This window comes from Hippoglossus hippoglossus, chromosome 22 (assembly GCF_009819705.1).
Source record: "Hippoglossus hippoglossus isolate fHipHip1 chromosome 22, fHipHip1.pri, whole genome shotgun sequence".
In the NCBI taxonomy this organism is placed as follows: Eukaryota; Metazoa; Chordata; class Actinopteri; order Pleuronectiformes; family Pleuronectidae; genus Hippoglossus; species Hippoglossus hippoglossus.
Window position 1 is genome coordinate 9816921 of NC_047172.1, and position 18505 is coordinate 9835425.

Consider the following 18505-nt stretch of genomic DNA (forward strand, 5'->3'; position numbering starts at 1 on the left):
GGATTTGATTTATCTAATCTGCGTTTTGGACAGAGATGACGTGTACTAAATCAATCATATGGAAAATAAGAAGATTAAACACTTAGGCATAATACGAGAGCCAGCGAGAAACAGACCATGAATGGAATATCCACTCACTCACTGACATTTTAATGTTTTTTAACAGCTATAACCTTATACAATACTACAACTATAAATATATGTCAAATATTGGTTTCGACACTGGCCACCAGAAATCCACATCGGTCAATATCCAACACAGTACTTCACTTGTACCAATATCTTGCATATTGATAAGATTTAAACAATGACAATTGGAAAAAGTCATCATCTCAAGATTTTCCAAAATTTTAAAAGTTAATTACCATGGGTACCTCCTACAGGGTACTGGACACAACACAGTCCCATGCACTTGCAGCCTTTTCTTCGACTTAACGGTTGGTTCACAGAGAGTCACCTGCGGCCGCAGCATGTACGGAGCGGTGAGGCCTCAGCGAGCGACCACGCCACCACCGGACAGAGGGTCCACCAGAGCGGCTGGTAATGCGGAGGCCGTTTGGCACGCTTTGCAGGACTAATGAGGGGGATTCATTCACACTCACACACACACGCAGGAGAGGTTGTATGAACAGAGTCCTTTCTTGCTGTGACATGGAATTCTTACAGAGCGAGAGCACATATCTGTCACTCTGCGTGTCAGTGTATGTGTTAATGAGAGCCCTAATGAGGCATGTGAACACTTGGAGCTGCGATGTGCTCCTGGCTACTACTCGCCGAGTGACTGATACACTCAACCTCCAGTATCTGATGACACATCTACGTGGCTTGGGGGCAGCAGCGCCGAGATATGCGTGAACACACACACATCACAAACCTGCGAATACACACAAAGTTCAAGTAGTTTGAACTCCAGCTGAAATCACAGTGCTCTGCCCCGTCACTGGCCCAACGCTGATAAAGAAAGCTGGTAGGGGGGGCAGACGGGAAGAGGGCTGAGAGGAGAAGAGTGGAGGGACGACTGGGAATGAGGAGGAATATTGATATGTGCAGTGGAGGAGAGAGAAACAAGAGCGCAGGCGAAGAAAATGTCTTTACACAAAACATAGTGCTGGGATTAATATATATTTTCATTTTTTATGAATATTTCTGTGTATTCAATGACCAGAAATACTGATATGCTCATTGCAAATCCCCAGAACTCACTTTGATCTTTTCGTGACACTCAATCTCGTTTAAAAAAGCCTAAAGCCTTAATTCTCGTGTTTAAATTGATGTGCTGCTAAACTACGACACGCAGCAACTCTTCAAATCTGAGTATAGATTAACTGTTGTTGATCAATTGTCTGTTGATTGACTAATCACTTCTGCAAGTCAAAATATGTGAAGATACACATGTGTACACAGCACACAAGCAGTTGACTTTGCTGGGACTGCGACTAAAATGTATCTAAATGATTGATTACATTCTCGACTAATCAAATCACTCCGTCTTTAAAAGTACGGTCAAAAGTCCAAAACCCCAAAATGTTCCATTTACAATCAAAACAAAGACAAGCCGATATTTTCTCAAAACCAGAAGCTGGAAATAGTAGTTTTGGAATTTGTGTTGAAAAAAATTGCACACACACACACTAAAGCATGTACAAGCAGAGTCCCGCACAATCAACATTATGGCATTAACCCATCTCCCTGCGAGCCTGCTAACATGCAGACGGCAACTCCAGCTGGCCTGCGTATTGTCAACAGCATTTGTCCCAGATACTGAGCCCATTACTGCATTACATCGAAACGCACACGTACACACACACACACACACACACACACACACACACACACACACTCACTCACTCACAGAATGTGTGTGGGCTTTAATACGAGCCTCTCGGAGACCATGATTCAGCGCTGCTATTTCAAGGAGGCCTCGGTTTTGTAACACCTGCAACATCACTCTTGCGTCCTGTGTGTGCATCCTCCGCCAAATCTGGTCCCGAGCAAGAGGGTTACCGAGGCTGAAACTGAGAGTCTACCACTAATAACAACCGAAAGCCACACCATCCGGTCTAATTCTATCTGAACTATCTATTACAGCTTATTAGGATGTATAGGTCAGACTGCACAAGACACACGTGTGTTCATGTGGCTGCTGACTTTTCTTTTCTCATTTCTCATTTATTCCTTTGGGAATGAAGTTGCTACATTGACGTTTTAAATTGTTTTTTTTGCTATGGTTACTTAAGCTGAAACAATTGGTTGATCAGATGATTGAAAGAAAATTACTCTGTAACTAATCAGTTAAGCAAACACTTGCTGGTTAGAGTCATACAAGATAGTAAATTGAATATATCTGGGTTTCTGATGTTTTTCTCCCATAAAACAAGCATTTTGCATAAGTCACCTTAGTCTCTGGGAAACTTTAATGGTGAGCTAGTGTTTTAATATTGTCTAACTATCATTTCACTGTGTTTTATTTTCTCTTGGCTTTTCATAATAAATCAGGTTGATGGCTGGAGAAATATCGGACAATTCCTAAATATAGCTTTAAGTCCAGTTGAGCAATAAAACGATCCATTCCCATTTGCATGCACTTGCAACAGATGACGTCAATAGTAACGTGTCGTAATTCCACACTGATGTGATAGAACTGCACAAACGGGAGGGGCTCTGTGCATTAAACCATGATGTGCGGAGCGGCTGTACCACCACCGGCAGGCCCGGTTGGACATTCCCGGCGGTTTGATTCTCCCAGGCAGAAAACCTCAATATTTTAATTTAATCCCCAGAGCCGTCATTTAGCCACTCCGTAATCCCCAGGTCCAGTGCTAAGTCTGATAATTACCCTTATTGGACACCCATAATGATTAGTTTTGGGTTTCACCCAAAGCAGTACAGGCTGTTTCATAAGGCGGTCGTGGCGGAGTGGAAAACCGATCATGCGGGGAATAGCCCAGGTCATAAAGGAGGAGAAATAGGGTGTGATTATTACATTGCATGGCAGGCGACAACTCTTTAACAGGACACGGTGAAAACTCTGTCTCTGTGTAACTTTCGATTGTCGCCATCAGCAATGTTTAAAGATCATAAAGCAGGTATTTGTGGCACTCCCACTGTGTCAGCATACTTAGCAATCATGTTCAGTTACAGGGACGAAGGTCAAAGGGAGAATCTGCTGGGATCCGTGTGTCACAAGAGAGAGCAACCAAACCAAACCAGGAACATAATCAAGACTGTAAATCCACTGATCAAGCAGTAATCAGGGAAAATGTAGACATCTCACTCTTCGCGTTGCTGCAACTCTCGTTTGATTTTCCCTTTGCAGCTCTCCCAACATTCCCTCCACATGCGGTGTAATAAGTAATGACCCCCCTACCAAAGAAATACCAAAGGAAACCATTTTCACACGTCTACCTCCAGGACAAGCTGCCATGCGAGTGCCAGGAGCAAAGTGGATTCACAGCAGCACATGCTGGTTGGCTCAGCTGGTATAATCTACAGCTGGCTCGGGGGGTGAGCCTTACTGGAAAGTCATCAGCAACTTTTTTTTTGGTCTCCTTCATGTCTGAAACAGGTCAAGGCAGGTCCCCCTCCATCTCCTTCCCTCCCCATGCTGCTCTTTACGAGCCCCACCTGGCAGATAAGTATTCCACCACTACAGCTACCTTTTCTGCTGTTGACACATGTGCACACACTCTCCTCTGTTACTGTTCTGATGAGGCAGCACAGTGCGCACACTGTTCAGACCTTGGGCTCTACCACCTTGTTTTAATACATGCATGCGTGTAGCCTATGCCGCACAACACATGCCATCACATGGAGAAGGAAAACAGACACATACTCAAACAGAACAAGCGTGTTTATAGATTTAATAAGTCATCCAATTAGGGCTGTGATGAACTGATATTATAGTTAGTACCTCAGATCTCATAAAGGTGATGTTTTAGCCCCTGTCCATTGTTTTTTTTATTGTTTATTTTCAGCAGGATTGCGCAAAAACTACGGAAGGGATGGATGGGATGTGGGAAGAAAGAACCCGATTACATTTTGGTGCAGATCCGCACAAAGAGGTGGATCTAAGAATTGTTTTTCACTTTCTTTAACGTTGCGTAAATGGGCATGTTTTGACACGTTCACCTATTTCCCATTCATTGATCTTGATTGAAAAGATCTGGCATATTCAGGGGACTGAATATCTAGGAGTGTGGGTGTTTGGCCTCGGCGGAGGAATGCGCTCTACTGAGTGACATTCTAGTTGTTTAGGGTTTCGATTTCATAACTTTCTAGGGTTGTAAAGTTCATCTTTTGATATCCCAGAAAAAAAGCTCCAAATCTCTACATTTTAAAAAGCTGGAAACTGAGTATTTGCCATTTCCCTTGATAGAATACTCAGTCTTTTCTTTTCATATTCTGCCCATCGGCAACTCATTTTCAGTGCAGGTTTTTCACACTAACGTTCAGCACTACATCCAAGGCTGATTCAGCTCTTTTGCGATTGCACTGTAGTTGTCTGCCGTCCAAAAAACTTGTCCAGTGCACACAGGAACATGTGCACAACTCATTTTGTCATCACGGGTCCACAATGTCGTCTGGCTGCTGTCAAAATGCCTTGAACTCATTCAACAGATGAAAGACTTAAGTACAAGTTGTGTTCAATATGCCTTCCTACTGTAAACTCACTGTACTGTGAAATTCATCCAGTTTTTTCTGTAGGCTCTCCACAGGTTGATGCACGAGTGAATAAAATACAGTGATGTTAGTGCTCAATTATGATTTCACGGTGCTTAAATTGGGACTTTTTGCACATCTCCTCCCTTAATATTTTTGGCCTTTGTGAATGCCACCTTACGTGAACTGCACTATACACATTTTCCACATACCATACAGCTTTTCCTTTCTTTAAAACATACAATAAAGTGTAGGAGAGATATATTAAAATATGTTCATGTGAATGGGTTAGCCCTCTTTTCCTGCTTTTTGTCCTTAGGGGAAAACCCTGGCCATGTAGTCTGGTACAAAGTCTAGAAATGCAGTAGCTTATCTGGCTGATAGTGAGTGTCAACAACAGAAACTGAAACCTTACAAGAAAATACCCTAAAACTCCCGATGACTTAATACGTTTGGGAGACAAAGTACAGGCAAGGTCCAACCAGCTCATAGGAAGAGAACGTCCTGAACAAAACTTCAAAGACTACGACAGGTACAGGAAGTATGTACTTTCCCGGTGTGTGTGATCTATAGCTTTCTATTCTGTAGTAGGGCTGGGCTATGAAACAATATCAATACTCATTGTAGTATAATTTAACAATGAATAACAATAAAAAAGGTTTGATATATATATATAGCGATACATTGCTAATAGGTACAGTGAGGAAGTTTAACATGAGATGTATCTAATTTGTTCTCTGTCCACAAAGAAGAGTTTAAAACCACATCCTTCACTCAGGATTAATAACACCGTGACATTTTTCTCACGGTAATGATCGGTCTCACCTTTTGGCCATATCGACCAGCCCCCAACATTCATATGTTCAAAGTGGCTCGAAAAGAGCTTTTCATAAACTTCAAATTGAATTCCCCTCCCCAGAGATTGACGCTATCATCTGAGCTTTTTAATCTAAAAAAAAAAAAGAATCACTGCCTTGTAGGGATCAGCGATTAAACCATATCAATATCTATCGAGATAGAATTCAATCAATTGTCTTTCAACTTTAAAAGAAACAATTATGTAATATTGATCGAGATAATTATCGATATCGACGATTATGAATAGTTTTGTCTCGATATACATTTTGGACAGTCCTATTCTGTAGCCTATGGGGGGGGGGGGGGGGGGGGAGCGTGACGTTACAATGTGCGTAGACACAAGGTGAACGCAACCATGTAACACCGACAACTGCGTAGAAACGTGATGCAAGTGTCTCCAATAAGACGCATTTTGAAAAACACCTGGGGTTTTCGCCGCAGTCCTGGATGCTTCACTTTGGCTACAGCCCGAGCAGAGGAGGAGGAAGAGGAGGAAGAGCAGCAGGAGGAGAAGGAGGAGGAGGGTTGAAAAACTTGCCGCAGTTCAGACTTCTGCAGTCCCGACTCAGGAAGCCGCGGCGCGGAGCCTGAAACACGACTCCCCGTGTTCCCACAAACACAAATAAAACACTCAAAGTACAAGAGGCGAACTTTACCTTCGCGGCTCCAGCGCCCGGTCACATTAAAACGCCCGCTACGGTAAAATCCACGTAACTTCCCACGGTGCGAGCTCATGCGGACGGTCGGACTCGCTGCTGCCGACTCGGCGCGGACAAGTTCATCCGCACATTCTCAGACTCGCCCCGGACACTTGGAGGCGACAGAGGCGGGCTCTGCCTTCGCGGTCACACCGGCTCCCGAGTGCGGCTTTCGTCGGTGCTTTTTTTCCCCCCGCGGATAGTTCCTCGGTCGCTGGCCCGCTGCTGGAGATCAAACCATCACATTCCACCACCGCGTCCGTAACAATGAAAAAAGGTGGGTTTTCCTTCTGTGCTGCCGGAGGACCCACCCCTCGGGATGACTCTGCCCGGTCTGACCGCAAAGAGAACGCCCTTCCCGGCTTCGAGGTCCCGCCTCTCTCCCCCACATCACCCGGGCGAAGGGTGGCCGGCGAGGAGGAAAGAAAACCAGGCTGAGGCTGTGAGGAGAGTCCGAGTGATTCTGATCCACTCACAGTTAATGTCGCTCTCTCTCTCTCTCTCTCTCTCTCTCTCTCTCTCTCTCTCTCACGCATACACAAACAATCAATCATGAATGTAAATAAGAATAAAATAGGCCTAAAGGAATAAATAAATAAATGGAATAAAGGAAATATAATATACAGTATTAATAATACAGTTGATCGACCAATAACAACATAGAAATCTCTCTCTACATTTTATTTTATTGTCAGTATGATGAACAGCACTGAATAACAGAGGAGAAGCATTTTATTATCCTTATCATCATGGCACTATTTTGGTTTAAACCATAACAATCTATAAATTGCTAACAAGTACAAACTTACTGTAAAGTTTAATGTTGTGCACAACGATTATTCCAATGTCAAGAATGAGAGTTTATGACATAAACTACCAAAAGTATCATACAGTCACATGAACTCAATGGATAAAGGGAATTATCTTTCCAATTTATTCACATATTATGAATCTGTATTTTATTATATCAAAGTTTTTTGGCTGCCATAAGAATGGTGATCTTTCTGCATATGACCATAAATGTGCAGATGTCACAAATAGAGCTCCACAACTGTTTTGATGTCGATGATACATGCAACTGAGACCCTGGACCCCGATTATTGTCCAAAAAGCCCCTCGGGTTTGGTAAGTGTGTTTATCTAAACATTAGGCCTATACCAAAGCCATTAAGCTCTAATGCAAGAAGTCTCTGTTCTCATGCCAATGAGTCGAAAACAAGTTTATTTGAAGCCAGTTTATGGCTTGAAATACTTTGATCAGCTTTATGGTTGAAAAAAAACATCTCTTTACAATTATTTTCTTATTTGTAATCTAATTGCTCCTGGTTCTGATGTTTTATTTTGTAATCATTATTGTATTTGTTTATTATCTCTTATATTTTTCTCCAAGTGTAATCACCTGTTGAGAAGTTCATGCGTCCAAAGAGTTTTATCCAGTTTGTTCAATAAACTATTATAGTTTTCCTCTGGACCTTTTAGATCCCATGAACCTTGACTGTATTCATAGAGATTGATTTTAGGCTGGTTGTTGTGGCAGCAGTAACACCACAACCACCACTACTACTACTTTGTGTACCTTTCTGTGAGAGTGGATAAAGTTGTTGGGTTGTTTAGCAGTTTGAACAGTTTTCTTCCCCTGAGTCCAAACCCAGATTAGCTCAGATGGTTCGAGCCTCACAACGGACACATGGATCAGTCCGTGTTCCACTCAGTGCAGTGTCTCCCTGTAGCTGCACATGGACACACACACTCCCTGGTTTCAACTGGGGCCACTGAGTGTGCTAACTTCAAGTGCACTGCAGTGATACAGCATAATAAGTGCAACTCGCGTGTACTGTGCACTCTGTTATTACAGCGTGATTATGGCGGGGCAGTAAATTCTTCAACCTGCGTTCATTATGTTTTAGTTACGTACGTGTGGAAATGATTTCAGTGTGATGATAAAATACCTCCTAATTGTTGTGAATGTCAGAGACAGCCAGCCAAACCAGGTGAAGTCACAAACACAAACACACACACACTGGACCTACTTAGACACATTCTTGTGAAACACTCCTTAATTTGGGGGCAGAGGAGGTCATAAACACTGCCGTCATTTTAGCACTTTGCTCTATTATCAAAAACAAAATCTGTGCTGCCTTGGTTTCCATTTAAATGTAACATCCACGGGACATTGTGTCTCTCTCAGGAAGTTACAGGACGTTCACGAACCTTCACATCTATCTGGGACCTTGACGGTGCCGGTGAGACGATTGCGCAATTAAAACCGTCCTTTGTCGAGATTCCCACAGTCAGATCCTTTGTTTCCGCCTCGTTGAACATGCCTACAGGGATTATGCAATGACCATGCTGCTCTAATCATGCCATTTGACACAATGGGCAAGGTGAGGTATAAATGATGTCACAGGGATGATCTCTCCAGGTGGGGAAAAGGCCCAAAATACCAGAGTTATCAAAGTGAAAATTAAATCCTTTCAGAAGCTGCTGCATTAGCGGGCATGCCCGTGCAAACACCTGAGCTGCACAACAGGAAATCCAAGCACAGGTGAATGTGAATATGTGACTGCCTACATATCTCTACTCCAATTTAACCCTTCATCCATTGCATTTTTTTAAACCAGGTTTAAAACCTTTTTATTCACAAGTGCCTTTTACTAAGCTATTTCAAGGTCATACATCATTGTATTTTATTCTATTTTTAATGTATTATTTTACACAGTTCTATCGTTTTTATTTGTAAATTTTTTCTCTTTGAACATTTCAGATTCATCCTTTTTAATTATTTTACCTCTTTAAACCTTTTTTACCTGTTTTATGCTACACTTTTAAATCTTTTATTTTGTAATGTTTTGAATCTACCGCTGTGTCTAAAACATGCTATTTAAAAAAGTTGCCCTGCCTTGTGTGTCCCTATATTTCTCATGCTAACGGTTCTTCAAAGACAAAGGCCCAGCGTGAGAGAGAATGTTGCCATAAAAAATGGGGTTTTCTCTTATTTTCCAGAGATACTGGGTTGATCTATGAAGAAGCAAAGCCCTAAACATCCGTCAGGGCTCTGGAAGCAGTGAGATGAAATATAAGTAAAGAGGAGCGTGGAAAGAGCCTCTTTTTTTATGTTCATCGGTCATGTTTCATCCGTCCCGAGAGGTTTGGCTCATGCACAGACAGGTTCCTCTCATTTGGGGAATTTGCCTTAATACGTCAAACGATGTAAATGCAAATGCATATGCGATCTAAAGCATGCATAAGGACGAAGTCTGAGGGAATGTAATCTCCTACAGTAGATTTTCTGTGGGACACACTGGACAAGCTGATTCAGGAAGAGCCGTGTTCTGGCCAACATCCTTCCTAATCACAAACATCCTTCACCAGCCAGAAAACGTCAGCTTGTTTGTCCCAATAAGAATTTGAGCAAATAAACAGCACAAATCGTGATAAATTTTTCAAACAGATAAAAAGTCTTCTTAAGCCCACATGATTTTTTTGTTTGCTTTTCACATTGGATATTTTATCTTCTCCAGAGAGAGTTGCGGAGGCTGAAACAGCAGACTAATCTCTAATAATCCTGTGCAGATCTCCAAAATCACAAGCAGCCAATAGTACAGAGTGCAGGGATCGGGTCAATAGTCACCTGACAATATTATTTTGACAATCCAAAATGAGAACGTAGGAATAAAACGAGACCAAAGTAGGAGGATTTGACGCCACAATATGGCTCATACTGGAGCTTTCCTACTTTATGTCCTTTTTACAGCGATTATAAGGATTAATGTGCTTAATTCACTGTGCTCTCAGGGCGGGTTATGACCAGTATTTAAACAGATGTAACCCTGATGGATTAAAATGTGGGGCAGCTTGTCATGTAGGGAAACGTGCACTTATCCGATGTCATCAAGCGCCATGACAACATTGTGTATCATTGTCTAACATTCCATGTTGTATATGCACGCTATGTGTAGAGCTGCTCTTTACAAACAACCTCGCTTGTACAATCGTGTCATATTAGTTAAATTGCATTAAATCTTGACACTCTTTCTTTCCCGTAGCTGAGGTCTGATGTTTGAGGTTTTTATGTCCTTAATAGACAGAACGTCCCACGGGAGGGAGAGAGCTTCAAGTCTTTGATAAGGTTGGAAAAAAGTCCCCGTCTTCCCGTCAGGTCTTATATCATCTTGAAGTACAGATGCCTCAGCCTGTCTCGCTCTGCCTCACGTGGCCCTCTCTCTCTCTCTCTCTCTCTCTCTCTCTCTCTCTCTCTCTCTCTCTCTCTCTCTCTCTCTCTCTCTCTCTCTCTCTACTCACTGCAGGGGGACATTCCTCAAACCTCAGCCTCTGGCATGCAGCAAATTTGCCTGAGAGACCTGCACTCCCCGGTTCCGCCACGAACCCACTGCCAGGCAAGATGTGCAGTCAAACACACTACACTCATTTATCAATTCTCAACCGCGGCGTCCTTGCCTTTCCCCTGAAGCGGCCTTGAACACCTACCTGTCTGCATCTCACTGGGGCTTTTGATGTCGAAGGGCCAGAGGCAACGAGCCATGCATCAAGATCAAGTGAAGGAGCGACTGTGAAAAGGTGTTAATGGGACGAGAAAAGGTCCACACAGGCGGCTCCCTCCCTTCCTGCCTCCCTGAGGAATGCATGACTCTGACTTCTGACTGTAGCATAGCTATCCCATAAAAAAAAAAAGCTGTTGAGGTCCTGGCAGCTTCCCCTCTCTTGTGTCTCTGCACACCTGGACTGAAACTGCAACCATTCTTCGAGAGGAAAAATACCTCGGTCCGCCCCGTGCAGCAGCCGCAGCAGTGTAGAACATCAAGGGATGACCTGTATCAATCTTTTCCAAAACGTTTCAGGGCCATTTAGAGGCAGAAAACCATATTCAAGAGAAGGAATCAAGTGGCATGCAGAGAGGAGCCAGGTGCAAGTGTAAAGCCCACAGACATATTTGTGAAGCATGAAACTACAGCCATCCTGGCAAGTCTGCATTTGAATCCAAGAGTTATTTAACATTACACTGTAAAATACTGCAAGCCGCTCTGGTTCAACTTTGTAAAAAATACTTTCCCCGCTGAGTTCAGCGAAATAAATTTTAATAATTTGCTCAAAGTCATATTATGAGTTGTGAAAATGCCAAAACAGCTGAAATCGAAACAAAAGCTCAATAAACTTAGAGGCTGTGAAAGCGTCCAGATTCGCTGTTTTCGTTCACCTTCTGATCTGTGGCTTTTTTGGGGCAGTGAAACAGTGAAGAAGTCTATTAAAACATAAGGAAAAGTTTGCAACTAGTGGAGAGAGTCAGCTATTTCCTTAAGGAGTCGATGAAGACCAGAACCTGGTCACTGTTGAGGATGATGATGATGTTACTCCAATATCCACCGAATGCTAAAACGGATATCCACTGTAACCAAGTCACCAAATATGAACAATTGAAGAGCTATTTATTCCTTTGTCTCAATATTTTGACTCAATGCATCATTAATTAATGAGTTAATTTAAAAGTGAAGGGGCTTTGGGACTGAAACAGACACTAATCTTCACCCTGGTTAAGCCCTGTTTCACTTGGAGACAGCTGTGACTTAGCTTAAAGCCTGGTACTACTTTCTACATTATCAAAACAAAGCCACGGCCAGCAGCTGTTTAGCTTAGCTTAACTTAGTTTAGCACAAAGATGGAAAACTAGGGTAAACAACCAGACTGCAAGATTTTGTTATAGCCTATGTTATCGGGCAGTAAAGCAGTTCCACGTTGATTCGAGTGTTTGTAATAATTTATCATAACTGACTGCTTTACATTTATATTTAGCATCCACATGTGAGATTGGTGTCGATATCCCCAATCGTGTCAAAAAAAGAAAATATTTCCAAAAAACTTTTCCATTTATTACAAGAAAGAGTCTCTGGAGAAAAAATGCTAACTATAATTTTTGAGCCAAAGTAACTTGAAATATTTATTTGAACTCATGTAGGGTGATGATAAAAGATGATCTGTTTCAGTTGAATTGATGTCGTACAGTGTACAGCCTACGATACATTTAATATCTCATACCGAGCTTTTGAACCAAACCACATCCCTCATACGCTGCTCTCCATTTCATGACCAAAACAAATCTCAGCGTCTTGCTGTGGAATCTTTTGAATCCACACCCAAACCACGAGCAATAAGATGTATATGTGAAACGTTCCTCTTTTTTTTTTTTTTTCAAACACTGCAGCCCTGTATACCAAGCAAAGGCACAGCGTGTCTGGCAGTCATGCAGGGCACAACCACCAGAGAGCTCTTGCTGTCTTGTTCCGCTGCCAAACCATAATAACAGCCATAAGGTCGGGGAGGCTGGTTAACCTTAATCTAGGAATTATACTGTGGCACCAGGGAGAGGAGGACGTGTTGCGTTGTGCTTCTACATAGGAGCTGGAATCTAATTTTTACGTTGCAGGGGGGGAAGGGGTTGTTAAAACTACACACTCAGAGGAGAGGTTTGTGTAGTTGTGTTGTGTGTTGAATACAATCCCTCCACCACTGTGCACTGTGTGAGAAAGAGGAGAAGTCTTCCCCTCTTTTTCACAAGCCTCTTCCTCCCCCACGTGGTTAACATGCATAAGTACACATTTGCCTCGGCTGCTGATGAGCCAGAATCATGGGCCATAATAAGAAGCAGTTTAACCTCGTCACTCTAACATGCAATCAAGATAATGTTGATGATAGTGTGGTTTTATTGGCTGTAGGCCCCACACAAGAGATCTGTGGTGGGTAGGCAAATACAACATGAAACAGATGATTTAAAAACAGACTTTAAATAAAAAAATGTCATCATGAATGTAAACCTGGCCCTTTCTAGGTCTGCCGACAAATCCCATCAGGAACTTACTAACCCCCTATGTCCCTGGACTCCCACTTCGATCTGTGAACGGAGCTCTGAGGGCTTTTAACAAAATATATCAACTACTAAGGCTGACTTGTTAGAAACCTCAACCTCTGGAGCAGTGGACCCATTAAGATCAGATGGACAACAGCCTTAGTGTTTTTTAAATCCTTTCTTCATTTTCGTTTTATCGCAAAGCTTCTCTGTTTTGTAAACTGATTATCTTTCTCTTTTTGTAACAGCTGCTCCTGTAATTTCCATTTTTCTTTCTGTTAAACTTAACAGTTCTATATTATCTTTGAGGATTACTATAGTTCTTTCTTATACTATGTTATGTTATGTTATCTCATTTCATCTCATCTTATCTTATCACTACAGCAGCCTCTGTTTTGAAAAATAACTAAGGCTATCACAGCTTTGTAATCCCTACAACTTGTGTGGTAAAAATTCTTATAATATATAACATACAGTAATTAGCTAGTATTACTTTGCACAAGAAGTACAAATTATAGAACAAATTCCACACAAAAAAAGGAATACGGGAAGTTTAAAGATGTTGGAATCTGGAGGATGGGAAATTATAATATAAGATAAATATATTGGAATGTATAGATACGTATGCATATTTGACCATGTCAGTGAAGTAACAGATGCACTCAGGAGAGCACAGGCCTGTGTATGCATGTATGGGTGGTAAAGACGCCATGTCTGAATGAACTGCAACACATTATTGGAGAAGTCGCTCAGAGAAAAACACACAGAAAACACCCAGATTGCTCCATGATAAACATTTCTCTCTCATTTTGACGGACAGGAATCTGTGTTGCAACACTGAGGGTTTCCCCCGTGAAGACTGGAGGAAGTCCACCCCTCCTTCGTCTTGAGGCTGAAACATTCTCACTCATACTTATAGGGAGACACACCCAGTAATGACACAATAACTTCACTTACTCCTCAGAGCTCCGGTTCACAGTGTTCACCGCCTGAGAGATATTAGAGAAGAAGAAACAGTCTGGTAAGTCCACTGCTTATTATTTACTCTTTCTGTTAAGAAATTACGACATATAAAATGTGTCTGTGGCAAGTGTAGTAAAAAAAGGAGTGAATTATGGCAGATATCATACGTTTGCCTTATAGTTACATGTTATGCTCTGTATCTTTTTTCCTTAAATTTAATAGCAAAATGAATTACCTTTTATCCTGTTTTATCCTGTATTCTTATCAATAGCTCACCATTATCACAACTCGTAAATCATTGATTGAATATCAGTAAAGTTATAGTTTATAATATCTTATATGGATCCTAATGGCGGCAGTGGACAATAACTGTGGACTATAGTGGCATCCGATCTTGATGGTGGATCATGATCTTGCTGGCTGCTGACCATGGACTATGATTGCAGCAGGACTGCTCGATACATAGTATTTCTCCTCAGACACTTGACCATTAATGACATTAATCCACCAATTCACTGACCTTCAGTTATACTTCAAAATGTTTACCCTAATCAATGCTGCTAAAACCTTTATCTTGATGTTCTCCTTTACACTTGACATCCATTGCACTTCTGTCCGTCCTGGGAGAGGGATCCCTCACATGTGGCTCTCTCTGAGGTTTCTACGTTCCTTTTTCCCTGTTAAAAGGGTTTTTAAGTAGTTTTTCCTTACTCTTGTTGAGGGTTAAGGGCAGAGGATGTCACACCATGTTAAAGCCCTATGAGACAAATTGTGATTTGTGAATATGGGCTATACAAATAAAATTTGATTGATTGATAAAGGGGTGTCTCATTAGAAAATGGCAGGGAAACAGTTACAAAGGTGAAGTGTCACTATTTTGAATTTTATCAAGTGGTATGTTTACAGTCACCGGTGTCTTATAAACAAAGAATTTGGAAAATATATTAATATCCATTTGTTGTGACTTCATACATCATTAAACTTTTAGTGGTTATTTTAAGGCAATCACAGCACTTTAGGTCAGGATGAGAAAAAGACTGTGATCTGGTTTAATACAGAGAAAAAAGAATCACTGACTTCAGACACAATATATTAATGTATTTTTAAGTGTATGTGTTAAAAGGGGAGACATGTGTATATTTTAATATGTCCTTTGTGCCAGAAGAAAGACGATTGAAATAACCAAACAAATTAATCAAAATTTATTTAGTGTGTTGGTTGGTAGTTGGTGGCGCTGGTTTTGCTTTGTTGTTCATTGTCATTTTTTATTTTTTCATGGATGCTTTCTGCGGAATAATTTGTCCGGATCCATAAAAACAACTTCAAAACGGAAGCACTTGAGAGTCATCCAGTGAGTAATCCAATAAGAGTTCTGCAGAAAGAGGAAGACAAAGTTCTGCCTTATTTCTCCCAGAAATACATTATGTGGTCAGTGACACAAAAATCCTTAGATAGGTTATTGTCATCTAAAGCCCAATGTGAGAGCATGAATGCATTAGTACCCATTTGCCTCAACTAATGATGACTCATAGGCCAGTATGAACCTCAGAAAGGAATAGTTCTGGAGAAGTCTGACTGTTTTCCGCAGTAAAAGTAAAAATAAAAGTCATGCTTATGTTGATTCTAATGATTAAGGAGAGGAGTCTTCGTGAAAACAGTGAGATTTCTGCGGAAAGGAAGATGCGGGTTAAAGATGAATCCTTCCGTTTTGGGTTTCCTCATCACATCAGGGTGTCGACTTACAGAAAAGGATTCAGACAACATGGTTATTTATGTGAGACGCAGACTTTTGTTTGATTACATTTTCATTTTCCAAAAATGTTGAAATAGACAATTTTAAGACAAAACCACAGCGGAATAGTAAAATGTCTCTTCTCAGCGTGTGTGGTTTGGAAACGGAAGCGAACATACAACTGATCTCTAAAACAAATTGGACTGTACATTTTGAAGAATTCTTCAGGGACTTCATTCACAGTGCGTTAAAGTCCAAAGATCAAGTCAAATTGAACTTGCTGTTGTAATTCTGACAAGAGACTCACTTTGACTCTGATTGCGATAACATCCTCTCATATGTTGAGTAAAGTTGGGTAAGACTTTGGATGCATTGGTTTTGAAATTGTTCATATGAAAGTCACATGACATCGGTAATAACTGCTTCTCTTTCAGTATCCGCCTCCGGACTCTGCACCTCAGCTTTTAAATCTTTATGATGCTGGTGGTGAATCGTACATTGCTCACAGGTTCTTTCGTAGTATTTGTCTGTGACTTTGTGGTGCGTTTACTTCCTGGATGAGATGCTGTGGATCTAAATTAAGGGAAAAAAGTGTCAGAAGATATTTCGAATTAACATTTTGTGTCCACTCTTGAAACTAGAGGTAGGATTTCTTTATGCTACCACCAGTATATTTATATCTCATTTGCTTTGACACGTTTGTATAAGATGGTGAACTTTAGTTCCTAAGTCATTTATTCATTTTATTTGGTATGTTTTGTGTGTGTATATTGTAATTTTGTTGTGTACAAATACTCTACATCCAGATCTAAGTTGCACATAACTTGATATGTTCTGTCACTCACAGAATAAAAATGGTGGCGTCAACCACAGAAGGAACTGCCATGACAGTAACCTCTGGGCCGGGCACTACAGCCAGCAATGTCTCAACCTTCCTGGACTCTGAGTTTCGTTACGTCCTCTTCCCCGTCGCCTATGGCATCATCTTCATCCTCGGCCTCTTCGCCAACATCTATGTGCTGTTTGTTGTGCGCCGCCTCCGCGCAGCCAGGTCCATGGGTGAAATCCGCATCTACATGACCAACTTGACCATTGCCGACCTTCTTTTCGTGTCCGCCCTTCCCTTCTGGATTGGCTACTACAGTCGCCATGGTAACTGGGTGTACACAGACTTCATGTGCCGGCTGACGGGGTCGTTGTTCTTCATCAACAACTACTGCTCCATCCTCTTCCTTGGAGCCATCAGTGTCAACAGGTACTGGGCGGTCACCCAGCCTCTGGACGCGGCCTCCTCAGACCACAGGCGCCGTGGCATCATCGTGTGCGTCATCATCTGGGCATTGACCATAGGGATGGCGATTCCTCAATTGGCGTCTCCAGGAACCTACACTGACGAGAACAACGTCACTCGCTGCTTTGAGGCATATCAAAATGAGACTGATGAAAAGAAGACAGAAGTAGCTGCCATGCATTTTTTAATAATTGGAATGTTCTATGTCGTCTTTTTTCTTGTTGTGGTGTGCAATTGCCTTATCGCTCGAGCGTTACTGTCTCAAAATCCTCCCCAGCCTGAAATAAGATCTGCATCAACTATGTCCAAAAGGCCCAGGGGGGTGAAACGCAGGGCTCTCCAGATGTTGCTGGCAGTGGTGGGAGTGTTCGCTCTGTGTTTCCTGCCCCACCATATCATCCAAGGCCCCTGGACACTGGCGGTGTTGCAGATCAACCAGGGCTGGGGCCACGTGGACTGGGACCAGGGCACTCTCCAGACGCTCAACGACGCACATCAGATCACCTTGGTCCTCATGGGCCTCAACTGCATCCTGGATCCTGTCGTCTATTTTTTCGCCACGAGGAAGTTCAGAAGGTTCATCGTGGCTCAAGTTAAAAGAATCGGAAAGGGAGAAGGGTGCTCGCACACGGCCACCTCTCAGATGTCTATGGACAGCAAAAATCCAAGCCAGAGACTTCCCAGTGAGATCCAACAACCTGGCATGGATTGATTCAGACATTTGTAATAGTTGTATAAAAATGTAGATATTTATTACACGGCGCATGAGCCTGACAGGAGGGTTTGTGCTTGGCATGTCAAAGTGTCCTTGGTGTGTTGTGGTGGGATGCATCGTGTGTGCAAGACCACAACTCTCTTGTTGCGACTCGTTAAAAATTACACACCACACAGAATTTTGTGACTATGCACATATGCTGTGAGAGCTGATGTCTGAATTACACCAGTCCTCCTGCTCTTCCTGTGTGAAGTGGAAGCTGAAAAGCAGAAGTTTTGCAAGCAGAAGTGATAAAACACAACTTATGTAAGAAATGCACTTTATCAGTTTGTTAAATTAACTGAAGAGACACCAGACACAAAGTCAACAATTTTAAACATATGGTGCCTTAGCTTCTCACTAGATTACACACACACACACAAAATCTTAGTAAAATAAAGAAATAAAAAGTAATCAAAGAAATCTCACAATGTTTTTGAGAAAATGTACGATCAATAATGCACGATGTACAAAAATTTGACCATTTTGTGACACTTGGTATGATCAGTTGTAATCTGGATAGTAAAATGTGGATCACGTCTGTGTTCACGCATCTCTTCTCACGTGACGCCTTTCCAGCAAAGCATGCTCGTGCTGATGACCGGCACGCCTGGACAAGTCCTATCTGGCATTGTGAAACCAGGGAACAGAAGTTATAATGCTTGAGTTGTGTTTCCCCTCTGCCATCCAAT

General features: G+C 41.9%; 2 protein-coding genes across 3 annotated transcripts in view; one reads left to right on the forward strand and one right to left on the reverse strand.

The window, feature by feature from the left end:
• luzp1 (leucine zipper protein 1) overlaps nucleotides 1-6692 on the reverse strand; it is a 46479-nt gene extending 39787 nt beyond the window's left edge. For both annotated transcript variants that reach the window (XM_034577232.1, XM_034577231.1), the window contains exon 1: nucleotides 6174-6692. The gene's annotated coding sequence lies outside the window, so the exon portion shown is untranslated. The remainder of the gene's footprint in view (nucleotides 1-6173) is intronic.
• ptafr (platelet-activating factor receptor) lies at nucleotides 996-18236 on the forward strand. Its single transcript, XM_034577239.1, has 3 exons — nucleotides 996-1006; nucleotides 14082-14094; nucleotides 16616-18236. Exon 3 carries the CDS (start codon nucleotides 16623-16625, stop codon nucleotides 17769-17771), a length of 1149 nt encoding a protein of 382 aa, XP_034433130.1. The 5' UTR covers nucleotides 996-1006; nucleotides 14082-14094; nucleotides 16616-16622; the 3' UTR covers nucleotides 17772-18236.
• Nucleotides 18237-18505: the final 269 nt, after the last annotated feature.